A 27934-nucleotide genomic window follows, 5' to 3' on the forward strand; every position below is an offset into this window, starting at 1 on the left:
GAGAACCTCAGACATATTTATCATTTGGCCTCATAATTTCCCCTCTAAGAATCTATTTTTTTAAAAAAAATAACCAGAAACGGTGAGAGTGTATGTTGTACAGAGTGTTCAACAAAATATAGTTTCTAACAGTGAAAAACTGGAAACACTCTGAAGTGGCCCACAACGGGGAGGAAGTAAAACACGTTGCAAAGGCAGAGAGTTGCAACGGTCAGAAGCCAGACTCTAGAGTCAGACCCACTAGATTAAAATTCTTATCCTGCCATTTACTGGCTGTGTCAGTGGCTGAGTTACTTAGATCAGCTAATTCTTATCAGCTCAGTTCAAAGCGAGATTATATATATTTGACAGAGTTGTTATGAGAGTTATATATAATATTCAATGGGAATTGTTTAGTAAGTGGATGGCATATAGTAAGCACTTAAAAGCGGTCATTATGATCATTAATCTATAAAACCATGCTATTTATTAAATGCTTAGTATATGCTAGACATTTAACAAATGTTTTCTTTTTAAATTCTCATAACTCTTTGACACAGGTATTGTTAATATCCTCATTGTACAGATGAGGAAACTGAAGAAGAGCCTGGCTAAGCAGCTTTCCCAAATTCATAGACAGTAGGTTACCACGCTGGGATTTGAACCCAGGGAGTGTGACTCTGGAGCCCATGCCCTAAGCAAGGATATACTGCCTCCCATACTCTGGAATATTTCTTGCGTTTCTGTACGTGTGTGTGTTTACTTACATACACATCTGCACACACACACATATATAGTCATATTAGACACACGTATTTACATGATGTTTAGAAACGTTTTTAATTATGTATTACCCGTTTTTAAAAGTAAAATACCGAATTGTGTATATGACATCTACTATGTAAAATGCAAATATGGTTGCCTCTGTGTGGCGGTATTATAGGTGGATTTTATTCTTGATTCTGAAGACATTTCTGTGCTTTCTAACTTTTCAACTGAAAACGGGTGCCATTTTATAAACAGGAAAAGTAAAGGACAGATAAATATAAAGGAAAGTAATCTGAGGAAGATGTAAAGATAATAGGTTTTTACAGACAGGTTACCCATCCTCTACTTCTAGCACTTAGAGAATAGTAGATATTCAGAATATCTTCCTTCTTAAAAGGAGTAAAAATGTGAGGTAAAACTTGGAAAAGAGTGGGCTATAAACACTTACATGTGCCACCGGGGTGGGTGCTGGGATGGCTGGGGTGGGAACTGGCTGTGGCTGGGTAACTATTTCAGCTGGAACAGCTCCATCTTCACGCTCGTGGGGTTTCTGATAGGTACAGCGACCAATGTCTGCATTTTTGAAGGATACAGGCTGTGCAAAGTCCATGGGGCTAACGGAATAATCACATTTAAATATTTTATTGTTTTACTTATTTTTTATTATCTTGCTTCTGTACAATTAAATTAAATGCCCCCACCCCCTTTTTAAAGGCCAGCAGTGAAATTTTCTAAATCTAACTTGAAGTCCTTCATTGTTTCTCTCCCCCATGGTTTTAGATAGTGCAGATACAACAGTGATCCACAAACAAACAAACAAAAAACAAACAAATAAAAAATAGTAGCAAGGAGATTCACTTACACAGAATTAATAACAAGGTTCCATATACAGCCTGCAAAAGGAGGAATATTTCTGAGTGGGGAAGGTTGAAATTCAGGTGGAGCACCCCCAACGAAAAGCTTTTTAACTTCAATCGCCTGTTCTACTGTCAGGTTTTGCATATGCCTTCTGTCTTCATCGACTTGAACAGTAAAGATGCTGATAAAACATTTAAAATAAACAAGTATAAAACACATAGCATCCAATACAATTGGAAATCAAACTCTTTCGTGCCATTCCTCACTCCACCCTCCTTCGACTCTGTAGTGAGCCCAGATTTGATGATTAGGTATTCTCCATTAAACAAATGATATTGTTTCTCGGCATTTTGTCCCTCTGCCTCCCTGAGAGTTTACTGAAAGGAGGCAATGGTGTAGCTGCAACATTGGCCTGTGGAGGAGTTGACAACAGTGGCGAACAGCGGAGCACATGAGTGAGGCTTTTGTACTGTGTAGTAATGTCTAATCGGATAAGGCTCAGTGGGTTTAGCACAGTATGGGGCCACTTTTCGTTTGGCTCTTTATTTCTCGGTTTGTGCTAGCTATTATCTTCTTGCTAGGGGACAAACTGTACTCCTGAGAGCTTAGACTGCAGGAATCAACAGCAAACACTTACAGGACATTTTATAAAGAATGTAGCTGCTGGCTTTTGAATAGAAAAGGCAGGCAAGAACACCACACTGATTGTTCTTGGCAATGATTTTCCTTAGTGGCTGTTGTGTTCATTTTCCTAATTGGCTTATGAGAGATAACTCCTGCACTACTAAATGAGAACCTCATGGTATTTATTCACAACAATCTTTGGATCCTGGGGCAAAGAATCAGAAGGAGACAAAGAGTTCTGATGATGAAAATGACCAAAGGCATCTTCTCTTGTGTTCTAGAAGCAGGTTTTGAACTTTAGTCCCAACAGTCAGCATGAGGCTATTAGTCATAACTATTAGTTACTAGCCCAAGGATCATAAATGGATGGTTGAAAACTTACTTTACATCTGGGGAGAGGACCAAAGTATCTAGGTTGAACACTCAGTCCTAAAATGCCACCTTTATATGATTTTATAAGAAACAAAAAACATGTGTAGAACTAGAAACAATAAACTAGGGCAAAGATGCTTTGAAAGGGCACTGAGCAACTGGTTCACTTTTGGAGAATTCAAATGTAAGAGAATGGAACAACAAATGGATTATGTTGTGGCTCAGAAATGTCACTGTTCAGGGGATATAGAAGAGGCAGGTTAAATTTACTTTCAAAGGAAAAACAGGGGGAAATGACTTACTCTTGGTTTTGTTTTTTTTTTTTTTTTAACCAGACTCTGGAAGAGTGTGTTGATAAAATTCAGGAGATTCAACCTCATTGCTAAAAATGTTGGTGGTTTTATGAAACTTTTAGAAAACCACTCACTTCAGAGTATATGTGACTCACTGAGAAGTCCTTCCCCCCATTCCCCACCACAGTACCTATTTTTCTTTTGCTACAAACACCCTCTTACTAACAAAATATAGCGTTGTTATTAAGGGTTTTCATGAGGGGTTTAAACCACTGTTAAAGATTGTCCAAGGAGAGAAAACCTCTGCTCTTTATTAGAATTTTTAAAGAGCCAGAGGCCCTTTTCTCTCTGACCTAGACACTCTAGTCTGGTTGTGCCCCAAAGACCATAATAATGTTCCTTTCTTATTAGATCACAGGGTGGAGACACTGCGTTACCATGGGCTTTCAGAAGGAACAGACTGGAATTAAGTATTAGTACGTAAACTTACTAGCTGTGTGAACTTGGGTCAGTTACTTAATCTTGCTCAGTCTCATTTCACTCATTTATAAAGCGAAGTTAAAACAGTTCAAACAATGGCAAACGTTAATTAAGGGATTGTATTGAGATTCTATTACTCAATAACAGCATTGCTAGAAGACTATCGCTAAAGCCTGCTTTTATTTTCTACTCTGGGAACATCAAATCTAGATTCATTTATTTAATTCTTTTGTTAAAAGGGACATTACCAATATATCCGTTATGATTCTGGTATGTTTGCTTTTTTCAAGTAGCTATTCAATAACTCTTTACTGAGGACCTACTATGTGCAAAAAGCACTATCATAAACATTACATTATTATTGGTGTTATGAAAAGTCAGCTGTGGTTTTCTACAGTTTCAATGGTTGATTTTTAGAGTTTCTGTTTCTTGTTTGTTTGAAATATTGGTCTAAGATTTTTTTTTTGTTTTTTTTTTTCAAATCACCAACAATTGGATTGTATATACAGAAGAAGGCATTAAGAGAAATACCCTGACATTTGTAATTTACATGAAAAACAAAATTGGAAACTTTTTTCATTGAATGTATTTTGGATAGTAAGAAAGAATTATCTGGGTTGCAGTATTCAAATCATGATCCCATTCTGAAAACCCAAATTATTCCTGAAATATCTAACTGCGGATTTTAGCTTAATTTTATACCTGTAAGAAGAACCCTCTCATCGAGGAGAAAAACCCATTTGCCAAAGCAGCTACTCCAGGTTCTTAGGATTAAATGTTTTGGTCCAGTTAGAACCATTGGCCACTTCCGTGGACTGCAGGAGAAGGGAGGAGGGGTAAAGAGAGGCAGAGGGGGAGACAAAAGGCCAAGTACAATCTTGAAAAGTTTGCCTCTCAATTTGGTAAAAATCCAGTGATTTTGTGAGGTGGTTTTAGGAAAAGAAATGATAATTGAGATTCATGGTCTGAAATGTGCTGGGAGAAAGCAAATATTTCCTAAGTAATAAGAGTATCATAATCACCATGAAGCAGTACAAATCTTTGAGGTCACACAAAAAAGATAAGAACAAAGAGTTGGTGAGCAGAGATGGACATGTCATATATATCTGGGTTTCAATCCTGTCTCTGTTATTGACTAGTTATGCGATTTTGGGCACATTAGTTAATATATACTAATCCGAAAGGATATTAATACAGATCTCACACACGTTTAAAATGATTACAAGACCTAATCTTTCTCTAGTATTTGACACAGAGCATGCCATAGAATAGGTATGGAACATTAAAAATGTTTCTGTGTGAAGTTCTGAGGCTTGTTAGTAATCTCTGGTCAATCAGTGAATTGTAGCACTTGCTGAAAGGATAGGTGATGATTTTTTTTTTTTTTTTTGACTTTAGAGTACTGAATGAGACATTATGGTAGCAAATGTGTTTTTGCTTTGCCACAGAGTTCAGTGACTATGTACTAATATGTCCAATACATTATTCTTTAATTAACAGCAAATGGCAAAACTGTTTGTGTATATGGCCAATTAACTGAGCGATCAGCTTTCAGTGATGTACTGTCCACTGAGTTTAATCAAAGAAAGGTTGGATTGATGGGCAACAGCTGTGAGGTTGACATATTAAAATACCCTTCTTGAAGAAACACCTGTTAAAAGGACACCTTTGCACAACGTCACAATGCATTTGGGGATGTCAGAATCCTTTCTCTACACAATAACATATTTTGGATGATTTTGGGGCAAGTATAGTCCCAAAATCTGCATTTACTTATTAAAATTCTTTAAAGTTTAAAGACTTTAAAATGTCCTCCCCACAATAAGAAGGATTAAAGTTTGGCAAAGGACCTGAAATGTAGTCTAGACATGCAAAATCAATATTCTAGAGCATTCCCAAATGAGAAAGTTCAGTTTGCTTTTCTCCTCAGAGACCACTACTACTACGATTTTCTGGGTATTAGTAAAAGTTCTTAGTTTGTCCAAATATCGATCCCTCATTGTCTTAATCATGGTTTCTAAACATCTCAGTTAGTAGACTTCTGCAATAATGCTTAGTATCTATTCGGCCCACAACCTAAGGTTCTATATAATAATAATAATAATAATAATAACAATAATAATTATTATTATTATTGTTATTATTATAAAATAAGCCAAGGAAAGCTTTTTCCTTTACTTAGAAGATAAGGAATTCTTAATACTTATCGAAACTGTTTTCCGCACAAGAGGATCATTAGAAAATTAGATAATCTTTAATTATAGAACAGCATCTGCTTACTTGAATTATTGCTACATAGCCCACACAGTCATTGTATTTAAAGTATTGTCTGTGTTCTGAGGTTCCATCAGATTCGGTTTCCAGTTCTTTTCTTGGTCATCAGTCTAATAACTGGATTGCAGGTTTGGAGGTCTGAAGTCTCTGGGCTTCTGTTTTCTTTTTCTCTAATTGTCCTTTTAAACTGATTACCTCTCTGAGTTGTCATATAACATTTGGATGAAAAATACAGACGACTTTCCTAATACACTAAGTTTAAAGCATTCCAAAGGAATGAGTGTCAGTTTATAACACGATTATAGCCAACTCCCCGGCTCAGTGCTGGGAAGCCAGTGCTCTCGCAGATCCGCCGAGGCAGCCTGCATGCAATGATGGCAGAACAGCAGCCTTTCCCTTCCCTCCCTCAACTTTGCTCCTTCGTGAAGCCACTCTGCAGGGACCATGCACACCTCGAGGGGGACAGGGAGGAGGAATGCACATACCAGTGCTCAGGAGGTCCTGCAGCTGCTGCTACGCTCTGTGTCTGTGACAGGTTTCTAAGCAGCTGCCATCACTGCTTTGGAACCTGAATGAACTAGCAGCTGCCAAAGGCTGCTGGCTCCAGCTGAGCTATTCTGTGTGTTTCATTATGTGCATACCTTATTTGAGAAGAGAATATTTGAGAGGTGCAGAGGAAAGATTTTTCTTATCTATCGCTTCAGAGGATGCATTTGCTTTTTCCCCAAGGTGCAAAGGAGAACTGCACTGAATAAAAATGTTAAGAGTAGAACTCCTAAGGGCCCAGGTAAATGAGGTTTCTGAAGGATGAAGTGTAAAGGAGAAAAAATTAAGCTATTTGATAGTTTGGCGACGCATCATATGTCCATCCACACAAAGGCCCAGTCAGAGACGACTGCTGCAAAGGAGAACATGTTAGTTATGACAGTAAGTTCTCTAGGGCTATTGTTACCCTCTAGTTCTCTCTACGTGAACGGAATGTTCTCTCCCATCGTGAAACAGACTTGGCTCTGGTTTGACAACAATTTTCCTCATTGTTCGTCCGCCTGTGGAGAGATGCACTTCCAGACGGCCCTTGTTCAGGAATATCGCGTAATAGGCCTGCAATAGCAAATGGTTATTCAAGATTAGAGAGGAGTCTCCTCTATGAGTTAGCATTAGAGGTTCTCTGACAGAACTGCAGATTTATTGGCTCTGAGATCTTACCCGAGAAGTTAAGACTCAACATTTTCTTAAACAGAATACTGAAGGCAGCTGGAAATAGCTTTTCAATCATTTACCATTTTTGCTTGTTAGATGATGTGGAATGTGGGTGTAGTAATATCGCAGTCTCTGCAAAGCAGATTTGCGAGGCTGAAGGTAACAGCTGGGCTTGCATTGAGTCTCTCACTCACAAAACCCATCAGAAAACAAAGGGTGTCCACAAAATCCCTCTCCCTCAGATTCACAAGTGGACAGTCAGCCTCTGGAAATCAGGTCTGACTCCCAAGCTCATGGCATTTTGAGCACTTAGACTTTAGTTTGTTCTCTAAGCTGGTGGAATAGGTTACTATCACCAACAGGTAACGTGTCTCCCTCATTTAGAAAGGAAGGAAGACAATTTTTCATCCACAAACATGCCTGCTTTCTTCTTGCTACTGTTACTATGGCAACCAGTGTGGCTCTGAGATCAGATTATGAACCCCAGGGAGCTTGAATGCAGTCCTGGTCCCCAAAGCTGATTCCACGTGTGCTCCCTTTCTGATGAACACAGGGGCACCGCTGCACAATAATCTTCCACGAGTCACCTGCGGTGATGGAGATGGTTTCAATCAAACATCCTGTCTCCACTGATTTACTAAATTGTCTGTAGCCGTGTGTCCAACACAAAATGTCCACAAGATTGGATTAGTGCTCACCATCCATCAAAGGGGCCACTGCAAACTACTCATTCAATTAAAAATTTTCTTACCTGATTGATTAATTGATGTCTCAAACCCTTTTAGCAGAACATAATCATAAATAACCCAATGGGTATCAAAACTGTTAGTTTGAAAAATATGTCTGTTTAATCAGCATTGATTCTATAACAGACATGAACTATTTACCATTGTTTCCTCTTTCAGACAGTATTTACTATGAGATTTTAAAAGCTTAGTGTTCATTATCATTAGAATGTTGAAACATTAACATGTTATTTCTAATTTACTTTGTACTTATCGTACTTAATATTGTCTCGTTTTAATTGTTTCAATAGAATCATGCTCTATGTTAAGAACTATCCTGAAAGCTGGCCACTCAAGTTTATATAGTCCTGATGAAAAGAAATTGGGACCCAATAGTTGATGCTTAATTATTTCACAATGACCTAGGAAATAAATATCCTTTAGTGGAAATCTATTTCAGAATGTATGATTTTGGTTCTTACTATAATTAGCTTCTGATTTGGAAGAGTCAGAAAACAATTTTATCTTTTAGGATTAAAAGATAAAGAATTTAGGACAGCATTTATATTTTATATGTATTCAGTGCTTATATGCAGTAAGGCAAAAGATAAAATAACACCTTCTCTCCCTCTACTCTTCAAAAAAGATTTTTTTATTATGACTATTTAATACATTCCTCACAATATAAGGAACATACATGTAAATGATGCAGCTATGTCTACAACTTACAATTCAATGAATATCTGAAAATTGGTAACCACTTAGGTTAGGAAGTATCTCTTGTGAGCTTCTTCCCCACCCCATCCCCCAGTTTTCTCATTTTAGAAGTAACCACTAACATGAATTTTATTCCCTTGCTTTTTAAAAATCATCATCATCATCATCATCATCATCATCATCATCATCATCATCATTCCTAAACAATATCAATTTATTTTCTCATAGTTCTAGAGGCTGGAAGACTGAGATCAGGGTGCCAGCATGGTCAGGTAGTGGTGTAAACCCTCCTGCTAGATTGCAAACAGCCACCTTCTCACTGTGTTCTCCTATGGTCCTCGGTGCCTGTACGTGGAGAAGAGCCCTCTTTCTCCCTCTTCTTTTTCTTTTTCTTTTTGAGGTATCATTGACATACAACATTGTATTAGTTTCAGGTGTACAGCATAATGGTTTGATATTTGTATATATTGCAAAATGATCATCATAATAAATGTAGTTAACATCCATCACCACACAAAATTACAGAATTTTTTTTGTGTGTGTGATGAGGACTTTTAAGACCTACTCTCTTAGCAACTTTCAAATAAGCAATGCAGTATTATTAACTTTATTTGCCATGCTGTATATTATATCCCTATGACTTACTTGTTTTATAACTGGAAGTTCGTACCTTTGGATCCCCTTCACCCATTTCACCTGTCCTCCACCCACTGTCTCTGGCAACCACCAATCTGTTATCTATATCTATGAGATTCAACATATAGGGCCGGCCTGGTGGCTCAGGCAGTTGGAACTCCGTGCTCCTAATGCCAAAGACTGCCAGTTCGACTCCCACATGGGCCACTGGGCTCTGAACCACAAGGTTGCCAGTTCAATTCTTTGAGTCTTGCAAGGGATGGTGGGCTCCGCTCCCTGCAACTAAGATTGAACATGGCACCTTCAGCTGAGTTGCTACTGAGCTCCCAGATGGCTAAGTTGGTTGGAGCGCATCCTCTCAACCACAAGGTTGCCAGTTCTACTCCGCAAGGAATGGTGGGCTGCGCCCCCTGCAACTAGCAACGGCAACTGGACCTGGAGCTGAGCTGCGCCCTCCACAACTATGATTGAAAGAACAACAACTTGACATGGAAAAAATCCTGGAAGTACACACTGTTCCCCAATAAAGTCCTGTTCCCTTTCCCCAATAAAATCTTAAAAAAAAAAGATTCAAAACATAATTGAGATCATATGGTTTTGTTTTTCTCTGTCTGACCTATTTCACTTAGCATAATGCCCTCAAGGTCCATATTGTTGCGAATGACAAAATGTCATCCTTTTAATGGTTGAAAAATATTCCTAGTAATGAACACACACACACACACACGTATGATAAACCCATATGAAATATAGGTGTGACTATAAGTGTGACTGCACCTGGAATTGAGCAACAGGAAAATCCTAGTGGAGATAATTGCCCTAAGAAGATGATAGCAAAAACAAATAATGCGAATCTAAAAATATAAAAGCAATTTATAAACCTTAAAAAGTGCCTCACCAATCTCTTTAAATAATAATTGCGTTATATTAGCATTAGGGAAAATGCATTATTAACTGGAGGTGAGGGTACCTGTCCAGTTTGCCTTCGTTTTCTCCTGGGTAGTGCTGGTGTCCCTCCACTTCCCAAGAGAATGATCCCAGATTCATTCTTGGTGCTGAAGGACAGGTTGATTTCTGTTCCCACATCAATTGGCACAGGGGACAGCTCCACAAAACCTGGCTTGGGGAAGCTAACTGTGTAAACGTTCTGTAGGCAAAGGTAGAGAAGCCACGGACGAATTAGAAATGAAAATTTAAATTAATTTTTCCACCTCACTCACCCTCCTCAATGAGCTCAATGTTATGGAATACATTGTAGTTTTAGAAAGCATGAAAACCCGTAGTCACATAGAGAGCTTAAGAGCAGCTGAAGAAACACTATTTCCAGCTCTAACTGAATTTTTTTTGAGCAGTTGGGGTTAAAACAAAGATTCTGGGCTCTGTTTTTATTCTAGAACTTTTGATTTAAAATAGAGAAGATTATCTTCGATAGATAAAATTTTCTTTTGGTTTAAATCTATCTTGCAAAATCTCCCTTGAAAACTGTAATTAATCCCTTGATTACGCTCAGTCGACTATTTGTTTTACAGCTGAGTCTGACCATGGTCTCTGACTGCATTCTTCCTTAGTGATGAGCCCACAGGAAAATGCTCACTGCTATCAAATGCATAAATACACTCTAGGGGAAGTTTTTAAAATTCCAAATTTAAAAAAAAATGAACCAAACATTTCATAGTCCAGTTTTCTTCTCAAGATGAAAGTGTCCTTGCTGATCATATATTAAAACAGTAACATTTTAGACAGTAACAAAGTACAAATGAGAGAAAGTAAAAATCATATTCCCATCTCAAAGCTGTGTAGAAGCAACTAGTCTTTAGAATTGATTCATTTACTCATTGTTGCATGTATTCACTCATTTCTCTTTCACAACCTAGCCTACTTCCTCTCTGCTGCTGTCCATACATACACTGGACCAGGACGGGCATGTTTATTTGTAACTTGTTTTTTTCATGACATATGTCGGAGATTGCTCTCTGTCAGTCATCACAGATTGCATCATCATTTTTAATGGCGGGAGGACATTCTATTGTATGAATGTGCTAGGATTTATTTAAGCAAACCCATGTAGTTGGGCATTTAGAGTGTTTAAAATGCTCATTTTAAAAGGCTTGAATTTTGGAAGTGATCCCCCTTATTAATACCACCTGGCACTATACACAGTTATTACCATATTATTGACTATATTCCCTGTACTTTGTATCCCCTTGACTATTTTGTAACTACCAATTTGTATTTCTTAATCCCCTCACCTTTTTCAGCCAGCCCCCAACCCCCTCCCATCTATCTTTAGCATAGGGAAAATAATTAATAATGTGGTAATAACTCTACGTGGGTACTGTTGAATAACTACAATGGATACCTGAAACTAAGATAATATTGTATGTTAGCTATATTTTAATAAAAATCTCTAAAAACAATAAAATAAAAGGCCTGAATTTTGCTGGAGTCGAAGTAAGGAATCCATTAATGCAGGATATTTTTTTTCACGGTGTTTCAGGCCCAGTAAAGTGACATAAGTGTTATAAAATATATAATCTACTTCTTATTCCAATATTCAAATCATAGAGTTTTAGATAGTTTAGATAAAACTACTGTATAGACTTTCCAATATTTATCCACATCAAATTTGTACCTCATACTTTAGTTGCAAAAATAATTCCTGGTTACTGAAAAGTTCCTTTACAGAGTAATCATTTCCACACATATAGGCTATTCAATCTCTGGACAATTTTCCATCCTCATGTATACATTTTTTTTGTATGTGGATGAGAGTTAAGCTTTGGTAGAGTAAAACTGTCAGTAAAACTTAAAGACGTCAGTATGGATTCTTGGAGACTCTGTCCAGAATTATGTATTTCCTTTTTCCTTATTCCTAAACTGCTCAGGATGGATGTCTGTGTCTAATTCTAAATCGGAGGCTGTAACTTAGCACAATAAAGACCCTGAAAGTTTTGTTCCAGTCTTTAAACCTGATGTCTCATTGGTGGATTCACTTTTTCTTTTTGTGTTCACTATTCATTTCCCCTTGCGATGCTTTAAAATAATTTTAATTGAAGGAAGTAGCTAAAATGAATAGTTGTGCCATATCAGGGTAATTAAAATTTTAAGTATGGTATATATAACATTTTCTTTTTTGAAGAAACTCAATTTCAATTCAATTCAATTTCAGAAACTCAATTTTGAAGAAAATCAATTTCAGAATTCAGATAAAATTCTCACTAATATTTGCTGACGACTGTTGGCTCTTGCTTATAGATATTTTGAGAGAGCGGAGCTGGGACCTGTGCGTTTCTCTCTCAAGTAGGTCAGCCCCTATCGAAGAATCAGAATAGTCAAGTATCAAGGGGCTGCTGGGCTGCTTTGGCAGCAATGAGAAGATACTGAAGATACCTGAAAACAAGGGACTTTGCAATCACGTCAAAGACCAGTCTTTGTAGATGGTTTCCAGTCATTTTTAAAGAAAGGGAAGTTTGACTTCCAAGCCCTAGACAAGATGCTATGCACTAATGATTACGGTGTGAATTATTACTAACTATTTGTGTAAATGCCTAACATTCTCCAGAAAAGCTAGATATAATACTTAAAGCTATGATAAATCTAAAACAAATGATAAACATGAGGAAAATTACCATCATTGGAAAGGAAGAGAGACCCAGAAAAGACTATTGAAAAGCTGTGCTATGAAGTAGTATACATATGGGAAATTGGCTCACAGTTTTGGGTCTTCATAATAATGTTTCCTAAGTTCAATCGATTATGGTAATTTACAGAAGTGCTTCAATCTTGCTTTATCATTTACACCTAGTTAAGACTAGGGTCAGTCAGAATTTAAAACATATTAACAAGGGACTGGTCCCTGTAAGAACACCCAAATAAGTAAGTGAAATCTGATATGAATGTATTTAGGAAGTCAGTAAAAACAAACCAACCTCCAGGGAACATCCTTTGGTAACACCAACATAATCAGGGCTACTGAGTATATTATATGGAGTTCTTGAAATTTCAATATCTTTGAGGCAGCCAGAATATTTCTTCAAATTTACTTCTGGCCTGTTGAAAATTTACAAGGAAAACAAAAGCAACATTATTCAGGCAAGGGCAGTACAGCGTCTGCGACCACTGGACACAATCCATACAGAGCAAACTGACACACAGGCAGGCACACATTTCTCAAACTGTGCACACGTGTACCCAGCAAACTATGCTTCCATAATCTACTGGTTGGATTCAGTGGATGTTAATACCAGCCTGCAGAAGGAATTTTTATGGAGTTCTACTACCTCTCCTGTAAAAAAATAATCTCACCCACAGCATGTAAATACTACAAGGTACAGGAATTAACTGACTTCTTCGGCTCATCATATGCATAATAAACTGTACCTTTTTCTTCCCACCAAAAAGCAGACAATTGTGCAGGCAGCATAATCAAACCACATACCAAAACAAGTTAAATAAAATCTTCCTCAAAATTTCGGAAAAAAATGTGGAAACAGTTATTTTGAAAATAAAACATTTTTGTCATTGAGACAAGTTAGGGGTGGTAGCTGAAGAAAAAGATAATATTATATTTCTCTTTAAAGCTTTTTAACTAAAAACAAAAAAGCCTAAGAAACATTTTTTTTTTGATTTATGTAGTCTAAAAAAAGATAATTGGATTTACAGATTGACCCCAAAGTTCTTATTCTATATTGGAGCAATAACAAAATAAAGCAGTCAAAGGCACAAAACATATTTTAATTTTTCCAATAAAATTGAAAATGTCTTCTATACACTAACTACACTTACATGCATACATTTTGCTCACTAACTCTTTAAAATGGATAAACTTGCTAGTGCACAATAAGTGCTCAATAAACGTAAGCTAGCATGATGTCAATAACGATGACACTTCTTTATTGAGTTTATAGCAGTGCTGTCCAACAGAATTTTCTGTGATGATAGAAATATTTTGTTTTGTACTGTCCAATCAATAGTTATTAGCCACAGGTCACCATCAACACTTGAAATGTAGCTTATGTGAATGACAAACTGAAGATTATTAGTTAATTTTATTTAATTCAAAGTTAAATCTCCACTGTAGTTAGTGGCTACCATATTGGATAATGCAGGTGTACAAGGATAGAAAAAAAATAATACATTGCTGCGTTTGTAAAAACTGTCCAATTAACACCAAAATATTATATTTCTTGGGATAATAATTAATTCTCCCCACATTGTGCCATGATGCCACGATTCCCTTTTTATGTTGTTTTAAAAAACACATGAGGAAAAACAGGTGGGAAAGCAAATCAGATCCTCGCAGTGTATATAGCGAGTGATTTATGTCATGCCAGGTATTTTTTCTATTTTTTCCTCTCTCTCTGGAACTGATCATTTTATCTGATCATTTCCCCTTGTTGCCAAGGTCTTATCCTTCTGTTTTAGTTGGTTATTATGTATAGCATGCCCGACTAGAAGGTGAGACTCTTGCTCATATTCTTAGTGTATAAAGGGAGGGAATAAATGAATTTCATTTGCAGTGTTCATTTGTTTCCATATTTTTCTTTAGAGGAAGGCTGATTTACCACAATATTTTTTTCTGAGATCTTATCAATAAAGTAAATCATTCCTACAAGTTACATATTTCACTGTTTTATGGAAATACAACCATTTCAAAAGACAATGATTTAGCCAGCTCAATGTTATAGAAATCACAGGGGATAAACAGCCACATATGGTGAACAAACTCCTAATGGTAAGCACAGGCCTCTATTTTTTTTGTTTGCCTCAAAGGCAAAGTTACAAAGCTACACAGTGTCATGCCAGAGTTTATTATCATATACTTCCATTGAAAGCCAGCCTCTGCCTTTTAGCCATCTCAGCAAACAGCAAGACGGATCTCATAACTGCATCGTGATAAAAACAACTTGGATTTTTTTTTTAAACTTTCATTTCTACATAGTATTCTAATTTCTGGCATGAAAAGTCTGTTTTTTCCTTTAAAATTTTGTTGGACCAGTTCAGCTTCATTATCTCCTTTCCAGAAATATGGCACGGTTAGGCAAACACCAAAATGCCAGGCCTGAGCTCTAGCCAGCGTGAGCCAGCCTGCACATCTCTGGGGTTTAATCGACCACTGACAGAGGCCTGCTGCTCAAAGCTTTCATGTAAATAGGAATCAAAACGCTCAAAAATGCTTCCTGAGAAGTTAGGGGACTGTCCGCAAACTTCTTTACTGTTAAATGCAAACACCTGTAGTAAACATAGAATTTCCAGAAATTCCTTTTATCTGGATCCAGAGCTAATTCTAAATAAACATGGCAAGAAATCAGCAGCTTTGCCAAGAGGTGCAAGGGCCATGTAAATGTTTGCATATTTGTAGGCTTGCAAAAAGCAACAAGGCAATGGTAAGCATGTGGGAGCACAGGTTGATTTTTCAGCAGACAGCATGGTAGGAGAGATCAGAGTCCGGGACTCAACCTCAGAGACGTTTGGCTCTCTGTTCCCCAGAACTACATTGTGCCCCAAAACCTGACCAGCTGCCATTTGCGTGTGTGCTGCTCAGTGTGTGCACTAGGGGGCACTATGCGCAGGCAGTGGAACAAATAAGCAGAGCAAATCCGTTATCACAGCTGGTGGAATGAGTCCAGTGGCAGCCCATTTAATGGTGGATAAGCAGCAGCATCTTTGAAAGCAATGGGCAGCGTGGAAACTATCCCAGAATGCATTACTTGCTCATGGAATGTACTATGAATAAAGCTGCATAGGTGTCTCTCTGTTTCTGCACCGCTGCTTTATCTAAGAAGCCCCATTTACCCAACCCATGCACTTGAAGAAAACATGCATGAATTTAAATTTTACCTTGCTTTCATACTAGGTCAAACGGAAGAGAAAAAAACAAAAAACATAATTTACTTATAATTATATTTTCACTTAGTAAAACAATAAACTTTAATAGTAAATATTTCTAAAAAAGCACCTCAGAGGGATCTTCAAAGAAAAGGAATTTAAAAATCGACAGCACAGAAAACAGACATGTGCCCTTGATGACAGTGACATTAGTGAAATGACGACTATTTCCCCCATTATTTTCTTGGAAATTTTTTTATTTTGGGATATGAATTTAAAGTACTCATTTCTCTCAATCTTATGAATGGAAAAATGTACAAATGTTGCTACGCTGTAGTATTTATAAGTAGCTTACAAATATTGCCTCTCAAACAGCTTAAACTTAACATACGTAAAATCTTTTATATTTACCACATCTTTTGTACTTTTATCATATTAAGATCCTGTCTGTGGGCAAAATAACAGCTAACCATGAACACACGGCTTCTTGATTAGTCAAAATATGTCTAAAGATTATTTTAAAATAACGTGCCATACCATAAAATTATATTTATAAAACGCTATACTGTGAAAGTAAAAACATCTTCGCAATAAAGACTCGTTAGATTAATTTGAAAATAATATACTCATCTCAATAAAGTCAACATATACACCTTTATACATAATTCCTAAATATCACTTTATGGTAATTAAAACCAACTCATCAATAGAATAAATGAAGGTATGTTTGCATAGCCTTATTTTGATTATATTTAATTTACTCATAGAGAATTCAGTTGCTGATTTTGCAAAGTAAATCTTAGACGTGAACAACTGCTGGATCCTTACTATTTATATGGTGTCCAGCATATAGCAGATGCTCAACTGACACATGTTGAATGAATAACAATGTCATTATTCAAATACATTTGATCTGCACAATTTTTTCTGACCAGATCCTTTAAATCTATATTCCTAACGCAAATACCTCATAATGTAGATAAATGCTGAGCCAGTTTATCTGCACCATGAAGTTTATTAACTTATAGATCAACTTAGAGATTGGTGAAAAAGTAATTGCTGTTTTTGCAATTATTTTTAACTTTTTAAACTGCAAGTATTTTTGCACCAACCTAATACCATTGAAAGACTTGTAATTACACAGTTGCCTGGTCTATGAGTTTAGATACAGGGAGAAGAGTAAATCTAAGTCTGCATGCTAGCTATCATAAATGAGACTGAAGTTTCATTTGGGAAATATGTAAATAATTGCTTAGCATATTTTTTTGGTTATTCTGAGACCCTTCCATTTGTAACATGTCTTTTCAGAGTAGCAACACCTAAGCAGGACTTTTCTTAACTAGTAAAAACTAACTAAATAAAACAGACATTAAAAGCATGGTAGCCTCCTTGTATTGAATTCTTAGGGTTTAACCAAACCAATTCATTCCATTTTAATTAAATTCTATTAACATTTAGTAAGTGTCGACTACCCTATAACTAATTTATTATAAGATGTTTTATGACAAGCAGTAAATCAATTAAATATCACATGAAATATTTTCTAACATTTTTTGGTTACTTGTATTTATTTTTTGAACTAACTCAACTATGAGCTAAATATATCTCCCCATCCTGTAATCTAAAAAAACATATGTGAAGGTGAAAAAAGAAATGTTGGCATGGGCATGAGAATAACTAATATAGTTTTAGCACTAGGCATATGGGAAAGCTCCAATACACCATTATCATGCTAATGCTTAGCAAGAAAATAGGTTATACTTGCAGCATCCTGGAACACTAATTTTCAGAACACTAAGCAATGTCAGAGTGCCATTATCTCCAATGAATGTGCAAGAAGAACAGCAATTACAAGACCCACATCCAACTCTAGTTTCCACCTTTAATTACTTTTATAATTCTTTTCATCAGGTGAATATACGGAAACAGTGATTCTAATCCATCTCTTCAACAAAGATATCAAATTACTCCTTTGGTTTTTAAATCCTGGTGTTGTTCTAACATGCAACATGATTTTTTTGATTAGGCCTCTCTGCAACTAAAGGTTATATGACATTCCTGTTGTAATTAAACTTCAGAACTTCAGTGAGGATAGTGGCCATTTAATTAAAACTTAATCCTTAGCTCTAAAAATGCACTGAATTACCTCAAGTTTCTCAGCGTTGGCAGACCACCAAAATATATTTTGTCATCTGCTTTCAAGTCAAGACCAAAATTGTTTCCAGAAGATGAAGTTGTTATGATCTCCTCCTGGTCAGTATCTATATCTATAATTGATATGTTGGCTGTAAAGGAGAAAGTTTAACACTTTATATGAGCGATACCAACCACATCTTTATCACCACTGCTATTTAATTATTGCAGTAACATTAATAAGATATGTTATTAAACTATTCACAAAGAGAGCATAAAAATAATACCCTGAACACCAGTGAAGGCAAACCAATCAAAATAAAAGAGAATTTTAGGTAGATGGACATAATACAACCATTTGACATAGATTTGTGTAATATAGATAGTTAAAAAATAAAGTAAGATAATTAACTAATACTCAGAAAACATCTAATTAGGAGTTAGATTATTAATTAGAAATATACTGAATCTGTGGCTCCTTCTGTACATTTCAGTATCCACAGAAGTACTGGGGCTTAGGCTCATCCTCATAGTTATGTGGATGGGATGGTTGTGCATGGAAATGAAGAGATGGGATTGTTTGCTTTTGAAAGATGATGGGGTCCATGTCCTCTGTAAATTATATTTTGATGGAAGATGCTGAGTGTTGTGAGAGAGGTACAGTCTTCATGTCTAGGTCTTAAAGGTATTTCTAATATGATGAGGGCAAGAATTCAGAAATAGAAAGGAAAAGGAAAAAAGACAGGTACTTCTCTGTTTAAACTGCTTTGCTCAGAAAGCAAATGGGGACCCCTTCTCTCATTGATACCCAACTTTATTCTGAGGAAGCAAGCTAGATTCTTACTAAATGATGTGCTTTCTCACTATAATATTTGCTTAGACTCCGACTTTAATGGCTTCCCATACAGAGGGTGCCAAAAAAAAATGTATACACATTTTAAGAGAGGAAAAACTGTATCAAAATTGTAGTACTCAATATATACCAATAACAAAAGATGAATACAAGTCACGTGTATACATTTTTTGGCACCCTTGCTATATCTTAGTTGTATGGCTGCCCAGATCTTTCAACATGCTAATATGCAATGTGATGCTCCAACAGAGGGACATAGAGCAAGAAGTATTTCCCAGATTTATTTGACCATGGAACAATGTTATTCCCCCCCACACACACACTCATTAATTTTTAGAAGAGTGTTGTTTGGAAAAGAAACAGAAATATCAAATCCAAAATTCCATTGTAATTTGTAGCCCTTCCATTCCATAAGGAAGCATCGTCAATAAAACCAAACATAATTGCCTTTAAAAAAGACCAAAATAAAACATCCAAACCTATTAAGACCTCAAATCCTCAAATAGAGTTTTATAAAAATAAACAAATGACAACAAACCCTAAAAAATAACTGTCCTATTAAAAATATTGAGCAAAGTAGGATTTTAAAATTTAATTACTTTTATACACATATTAATTTCATACACACATATTGTTTTGTTGTGACTGGTGGCTAAAATTAAAAATAAAAAAACTGTCACAGGGATGTGAACTACAGTATGGGGAATATAATCCATAATGTTGTAAAGACTACACAGTGTCAGATGGGTACTGGACTTATTGGGGGGATCACTGCATAGATAATATAAATGACTAACCACTGTGCTGTACACCTGAAACTAATATAAAATAGTATTGAAATTATATAGTTAGGGTGCCAAAAAAAACGTATACACATTTAAAGAGCTGTTATCTATGTATTACTTTTCAAAGTTGAATTGAATTAAGGTAGCAATGTTCGCTCAACAGATGGCATTAAACAATTGAATGCTAGAATCACCACGCGACAGGAAGGAAAGTCAAAGAAAATAGTGGAAGCACAGTTTGTCCAGTTGTCATTGCACTTCCACCGAGATGTAAGAGCTTAACTCGCTGAGAATTTGCCAGGACAATGGATAGGATGAAGAGGTGTGGTTGAGTTTCCTCCACATTCTTCTGACTTAACACCCCTTGACTTCTACTTATGGGAGACCTTAAAGGGTGTGGTGTACGGTAGAAAACCGGCTACACTTGTGATACTTCAGAAAGAAATTGAAATGGCATGTGCAGTGATACACGTGGACACTTTGGATGCTTTGGTCAGCATTGCTCAAGCAGTAGTTTGCCGTAATCAGAAGTGTCTGGGCACTGATGGTAACAACTTTGAGCACCTCTTGTAATTGTAGAATTCAAATGTGACCTGTATTCATCTTTTTTTATTGGTAGACACTGAGTATTACAATTTTAATAGTTTTTTTTTTCTTTCTTAAAAGTATATACATTTTTTTGGCACCGTGTGTGTGTGTATGTGTGTGTATAGTTGTAATCACGGGATGTAAAGTACAGCATAGGGAATACACAATGGTATTATAATAGCTCTGTACAATGTCAGAGGGGTAGTAGATTTGATGGAGTTATACTTTGTGAGGGGTGTGATTGTCTAATCATTATGTTGTTTTGTACACTGGAAACTAATAGTAAAATTAAATTTAAAAAATAAAACCTTAAAAAATGGTTTAGAAGTTAAAAACGAAAACAACAAAACTGTTTTCAAGACTTTTTCATACATATTTCTTTTTTATTCAGATCAACAATGAAGTTTTCATACTGGGCCGTTGACTGTAACATGGAAATAGCCTCTTTCTACAGACCTGGCACATATTTCAATGGTGTCTGTGAAAATGAGATCCTGCCTCTATCTCAGACAAGCTCGTGACTGGAGGTAGTTTTCCTCCTTCTCTCTGACTGAATATATGCATTTTTAGAAGTCATTCTAAGAAAAACTGATTCAAGAGCAAAAACACAATTGAGCTGAAACTCACTGGCCCAAGTGTTAACTCTGGCAAAGAGACACAGGATGGCACATTTTTACTGATTTAAAGGAAAGGCTTTATCCTTCATGAGTGATAGCGATGAAGTGGGTACTGCAATGAAATGCTAACACTTACTTTTATTTCTTACCCTACTTCTTTCCCTTACAGAATAGCTATTAACATAAAATTTCAGACATTATTTATAAGTAAGCAGGGGAAAAATGGTTTTATTAAGTACTAGCCCCAGAGTAAGGGCTTAACCAGCATTTTATAATCAATGCTTAGTTGTTATAAACAAATTATTTTGGGGTAGCTGGTTAGCTCAGTTGGTTAGAGTGCTGTGCTCTGAACAACAATGTTGCCGGTTCAATCCCCACGTGCGCCAATGTGAGCTGAGCCTTTCACAACTAGATTGAAACAACCACTTGACTTCAGCTGATGGGCGCTGGAAAACCACACTTAAAATAAATAAAAGTTTAAAAAACAAAACAAAACAAATTGTTTTCACATTGATAATTCTATTCTTCTCTCTCTTAGTCCATTGATAATCTAAAGGATCTTTCTCCATTTTATGTCCATATCAACATACATGGGGGATCTGGCACTCTTTATTAGTACGCAGTAGACTGTGGTTCAACTAACTGACTCTCAGAGAAGGTGGAGAATGCTTCCTGAAGGAGGCATTTGAATTTCAAGGGACTGTGCTTTTACAGATTAGTTGAGATTAATACAAAATAACCAATCTGGTCCCTGAAAAGGAGCAATGCCCCACATTGCTGAAGCCTTATTTGAATTCCTATCCCTCTCCTAGTTATGGAATCTGATCTCCCTAAAATGCAAGTGACCTCCCTACATCCAAACCCAATGGGATCCTTGTGGTCCTTATCTCAGTCCATGTCTCTGCAGTATTTGATATTGTTAACTTTTCCTTCCTTCTAGGACGTTTCTTCTTTTGGCTTCCATAATGCCAACCTCTCCAGCTCCACTGAACTTTCCAACTTCATTCTCGGTATCCTTCCCCGAGACCTACTTCTTTGAACACTTCTGAAGTGCTTATGTTCCCTAACGTGTTTTCATTTGGCTACTTCTCAGGTTATTGATGATTTGAGTAAACTCAAGATTTTATCTGTTTACTATATGTTAACAACTCAGAAATATACATGCCTGAACCTGATTTTTGCCTAAAAGTCCACACTCAACTGGTGAGACACCATCATCTTTATACCTCCATTGTATTTTAAACTAAGCATATTCCAAATCAAAATGATTCTTTTTACTCCCAAATCTGTATTATTTGGGGGCACTATGACCCACACTCACTCTTCTAAATTACAGAATCATCCTAATGTTCTCCTCACCATTCCATATTGAATTAATCAATAACTGCCCTACTAATGTAATCTCCTAAATAACTCTAATGTCTAGCCTATTTTTAAAAAGTTTTACCCAAGTATAATTGACTTAGTATAATTTGCCCAAATCAACAAGTTCTGAGATATGTAAACATCCACGACACCATCACCACAATCAAGAAAATGAACATATCCATCACCCGAAATGTTCCTTTATGCCCCTTTGTCATCCTTCCTTCCTGCCCCTCCCTACCTAACTCCATCTACAAGGAGACTCTATCTGTTGTGACTATAGGTGAGTTTGCATTTTCCATATAATTTGACTGTACTTTTTTGTCTGCTTTCTTTCACTCAGAATGATTATTTGATATTCATTCACTTTATGTGCATATTAAAAGTTCACTGTTCAAATATACGGTGATGGAAAGAGAACTGACTCTGGGTGGTGAGCACACAATGTGATGTATAGATGATGTATTACAGAATTGTACATCTGAAGCCTATGTAACTCTACTAAAATTGTCACCCCAGTTACCTTTAATTTAAGAAAAAGTTCATTGTTTTTATTGCTAGATAGTATTCCATTGTGTGGTATACAACAATTTGTATACCCATTCACCTATGGATAAATGTTATGAATGTTTGAGGGTTTTATTTATTTATTTTTTTTAGCATCATAAATAAAGGTGCTATGAACATTGTGGTGCAAAACTTTGCATGGACATATGCTTTCATGTGTTTTGGATGAATACTGTCTTTCCTCGAAAATAAGACTGGGTCTTATACTAAGTTTTGCTCCAAAAGACACATTAGGGCTTATGTTCAGGGGATGTCCTCCGGAAAAATCATGCTAGGGCTTATTTTCCGGTTAGGTCTTATTTTGGCGGAAACATGGTACTTAGGAGTGTAATGGCTGGTTCCCATAGTAGTTATATATTTAACCTTTTGAGAAACTGCCCACCTATTTTCCAATGTGGCTGTATCGTTTTACACCCTCATCAGCAGCGTATAAGCGTTCCAGTTGCTCCACATCTTTGCCAGCCCTTGGTATGTTCAGTCTTTTTAATTGTAGACATTCTAATAACTGTATAGTGGTATCACATTGTGGATGTATTTTGCATTTCCCTAGTGTCAAATTCCACTGCAACTGTTACTTTCAGCCATCATTCATCTCCTGCCTAGATTATTATTGGACCTAATTGGTCTCTTCCTGCAGTTTGGTCTACTGAAAATTTACCTTCCTTATTTCTCCTTTCTCTGATTATTTCTTTAAAGACACCTCTTACCCCCTTTGGGGGTCTTCATTTACTATATTGTTTCAATATTGCTGTTTGCTCCAGGGTTTTAGATCATCTTATTCTAGATATAACTGCTTGGTTTTCCTCATCCCTATTAGCTACAATTATTTAAAACACAATGATGATTCTAAGTTATTCATTTCTCTCCTAGAGCTCTGCTGATCCTCAGATATGTGAAACTAATTGCCTGCCAATTACACAGCTTCCCTAGGCTGCTAAAGATCTGAAGAGTACCTTTAATACAACTTGTTCAAAATAGAAAGCATATTTTCTAGAAAATCTGTTCTTGTTCCTGTAATGAATAGCTTGGCAAATGGCACTGCCATATTCTTGTATTTAAGCAAAAACAAAAGAAAACAAAACGAATAAAAAATGAATCATTTTTGATAATCTTTTTAAAAAAACAAAACAAAACAAAACTTAGCATCCACATTGAGTATCTTTCAACTCCATTCTTTCCTCTCTGTGGGGGTGGGTGGCTGTTTAGCTCAGTTGGTTAGAGTGTGGTGCTGGGAGCACCAAGGTTGCCAGTTCGATCCCCTCATGGGCCACTGTGAGCTGCACCCACCTTAAAAAAAAAGAGAGAGAGAGAAAGGGAGGGAGAGAGAGAGAGAGAGACAGGGAGGGGGGGGGAGAGGGGAGAGAGAGAGAGAGAGAGAGAGAGAGAGAGAGAGAGAGAGAGAGAGAGACATTCTTTCCTTTCATTCTCACTCTTCACCTGGATTTACTGCGTACTGTAGTATCTAAAATCATCACAAATGTTACTTTTCAAGCTGCTGCTAAAGAAACTTTACTAAAGCACAGATCTGATGTGTGACAATGTCACGCCCTTGATTAAAACTCTTACTAGTTCCCTATCACTTTCAGGATAAAGCTGAAACTCATTAGCTTAGCTCATAAAGCCCTTCTGAACTGGCTCTGTCATCTCTCTAGCCTCATCTAATAATTTTCTGCCATACTCATTCTGTTAGCCTGTGGATTTACTTGTAGTTCCTAAAGCATTTCCCAAAGTGTGTTCAGCAGAATGCTAATATTGCAGAAATGGAAAAATCTGGGTGATCAAAGATGTTTGGGGAATGCTGGGCCAAACAGAGTTAAATATTCTTAACTACCATGCAGAGCCTCTAACACACAACGTACATTGTATCTATCTTACATGGGAACAATGTATTCAGCAGTATTTCAATTTATATAAGTACAAAAACAGTTTTTATCCAAACTGAGGAGTTCCTCCAGGGGTTCATATTCTGAGGAAAAGCATTTGGGAAATGATGTGTGACGATGTTATGTTCTCTGAGACCCCCAAACTTACAACTCACTACTCTGAAATGTCCAAAGGTGCTTTTTCATGCAGGGAACACCTCAACTTCTGATTGTGTTTCAGGGGTACTCGCCTGGGAGGTGACCTCTCTGACTTAAATATCTCCCTTCTGGGATTCCTAGCCTGATTCCCTGCCTGCTGTATGTATCTCAATACCGCAATTAGTTTTCTATCCTCTAAGTGTGGATTTACTTGTCTGTCTCCCCCATTAGACTTCCTTGAAGTTAAGAATTTGTCACAGACTTCATTTAGTTCTTGTATAGTACTTAGTTGATGCTTGGCAGACATTTGTTAAATGCAGGAAGGAAGGATGGTTCCAAGCTAAACCTAAATTTTCATGAAATGGCATGATCAAAGTTAAATAAGTCTAATTATATAAACGAATGTATCAAAGTTTCACTTGCAGATATTGGTAATGCTATAGCACACAGAATTAAATAACAATAGCAGCACACTAAGATCTAATAGACTTGGATTTCTGGATTTCTGGTGAGATCATATATATATATATATATATATATATATATATACATAAATAATTTGTAACCACATATAAGTCTGAGTCTGTTTCCCCTCCTCTCACACTTGAACAAAACACTTGCTTATATGAACAAATGAAATGTTTGTGAACATATTTTTAAAATGTCTTGGAACCACAAAAATGTTACATTATTAGCTGTGCTCTAACAAACTCCTACAAATTCTACCTGTGGGATACTCTAAGGGAACCAACTTGGCAAAATAAGAAGAAAAGAAAAAGCACACAACCTTTTTAAACCTACTATCGGATATAAATTTACAAGTTGTAAGACAGTTTTAGGCTTTGAAATTAAACTCTCAGTTTCAAAAGAAAATGACAGAGAACCATTTGGCTCTTCAATCACTCATGTCTAACCTAAACCACCTATAATCTAAGCCAAAGAAATGACTGTATTATTTTTTCACAGAATTTGTGAGTAACTAAAATTACAGACAAGGTCTTTGTCATGATTACGTACGTGAGAGCTTTGGAGAGCCTGATTAAGGCTCATAGTGCATTATTAGTACAGAAACTCACCTTGTTTTTGAATTCTTGAGAGGGTGAATGATTTCCATTTTCCATCATTATGGTTTTGATTACTAACAACGGAAGCCATTCCTGAACCCAGATCATAGCTGACTTTTATATGCCCATCAGTGAGCTCCACACTCATGAAATCTTTCTATTAATAGAGTAAAAAATACACCAGTGATTAGATACAGAGAGAAATACATGGGTATACACTTTCTTTGTAGGGCTTATAATAGGGCCTTATGGCTAAATTACTGAATGTATTGATCTGTAATTGAAATCCATTTTGAAAATTGAATTGGTATTACTATTTTGCAAATGTTTGCAGGTGTAATATTATGGCGCAAATGGTCACAACCGAATTACTAAGACGTATCCTTTTATAACAGGAGTTCCTTTGAAACATATTAAACAATAAAGTGGGTTCCTTTGAAAACATATTAAACAAACTCAAAGGTATGTTCCCTAAAAGAATTTACTAAGAAATATTTACCCAGTAAAAACAATGAGGATATTTAGAATCATCTTTCCACTTAGGTCTCTAAAAGAAGACGAAGGAGTAGGTTTTGCTGCTTCATGATTCCATACCCAGGGAACCTTTACTAGGTGCTTCTCTTAAAGGATTATATGGGGAGTTATATTGAAAATAAATTATAATTAAATTGTATGCAATTAAAGTTATCAATGAAAATATATAAGCACTATCTGTAACACTCACTCTTAACTATCACACAGCCATCCCAGACTCCTTTGGACAATAAGTACTAATTTAATAAAAATCTGATAATTGCATTAGAAACCTACAGAAAACAAACAAAAAGATTTTCAATCATGGAAGATCAGCTGTGCATATCTTTACCAGGTCTCGCGTGGCAAGGTACATCAGGAGAGCACTTGAAGAAAATGTCCTGAACTTGAACATAACTGTGGAGATGTTGGGGTACCAGCGAATGGGGCGGCTGACCAGTGCATAGCCTTCTCCATCAAACTGAATAGTCCCCTCACTATCTTCCACCTGAGGACTGAAGAGAGACATTTCACATGAATCAGACAATGTCTACTTGGTCCATCAGAATTCAATACATCAAAGTCTTCTGAGACTTGATTGTAAGCTGTTGTGGGGCAGAAACCATATCAAATATGTATTCCACCCTTCCATCCACTTCTCTGCATCTGCACTGCCACCGTCCTAGACCAAGTAACCGCCATCTCTCACCTGGAGTGTTTAATAACTAGGTCATTGATGTTTTAAATGTGTTACGTTTTGCGGAAGTGCTTGGTGGATAGCTATGTTGGTGTATAAGTGTGTCTTAGTGGTATGAACTAGTGGTGTTTTTGGATGGGCTGAGAATGCATTATTATCTTTGCAATACACATAACACAGCAAAGGGTGAGTGTTGGGTGAAATGGGTGCAGGTGGTCAAAATGTACAAACTTAGAGTTGTAATGAAAAAAGACATTATTAAATAGGCCCCTACTTTCTGATAGTTGCTTTCCAATAGGTTTTTCGGAGACAGATTAGATTCAGACAATGAAGGATGCCTCTATTTATTTGTGTGTTTGTTGATCTGTCTTTTTCACTAGAATGTAATCTCTATGAGACCAACTAGAGATTGTGGGCCGGGCTCCATGCTAGGCCCAAACTTAGCCACCCAGTACGGTACTTGGCTCATAGTAGAATCTGATAAATGTTTGTGGAGTGAAATAAATTTTAGTGTAGCAAATTGCCTCACAGAGACTACGTTGACTAAATAAGTAATGCATATATGTCTTGTAAATACAACATTTAAAAAGATTCGTTTCAAATGCACAGTTATCTATCATTTGTCTGTCTGTCTATCTCTCTATCTAATTGATGTTGTTACAGACTACGTTTTACTTGTGGAAATACTTGTTAAACTTTAAATATTTGCACATTAGCATATATTTGAATCTCTGAAATCGGAGTGTTGTATTAACTTGAGGGTAGAGAGGCGATATCGAGAAATATGATAGTAACGTCACTATAAAATAACAGGAGCCTGGAATCTTATTTGCATGAAATCTTGGCTAATGAGAGTGTAAAAATATTAGTGTAAAAATATTAATGTGCTTGTGGAGGAAGAACCGTTACACATTTCAGACAACTTGCCTTTCTCTCTGTTCCTGGACCAGAGAGAAATTAAACTTTGAAGACAGAAG

At 36.5% G+C, this 27934-nt stretch overlaps 1 protein-coding gene across 2 annotated transcripts in view; it reads right to left on the reverse strand.

The window, feature by feature from the left end:
* Window positions 1-27934, reverse strand: part of LAMA2 (laminin subunit alpha 2) — a 531205-nt gene that overhangs the window by 20513 nt on the left and 482758 nt on the right. For both annotated transcript variants that reach the window (XM_081040014.1, XM_081040013.1), the window contains 8 exons: window positions 26613-26775; window positions 25760-25904; window positions 17901-18039; window positions 12856-12976; window positions 9897-10073; window positions 6601-6749; window positions 1610-1786; window positions 1196-1361 (listed from right to left, as the gene is read on the reverse strand). In XM_081040014.1, the coding sequence (XP_080896140.1) occupies window positions 1196-1361; window positions 1610-1786; window positions 6601-6749; window positions 9897-10073; window positions 12856-12976; window positions 17901-18039; window positions 25760-25904; window positions 26613-26775 (1237 nt within the window). The remainder of the gene's footprint in view (window positions 1-1195; window positions 1362-1609; window positions 1787-6600; window positions 6750-9896; window positions 10074-12855; window positions 12977-17900; window positions 18040-25759; window positions 25905-26612; window positions 26776-27934) is intronic.

Source organism: Rhinolophus hipposideros, assembly GCF_964194185.1.
Source record: "Rhinolophus hipposideros genome assembly, chromosome: 3".
Taxonomy (NCBI): domain Eukaryota; kingdom Metazoa; phylum Chordata; class Mammalia; order Chiroptera; family Rhinolophidae; genus Rhinolophus; species Rhinolophus hipposideros.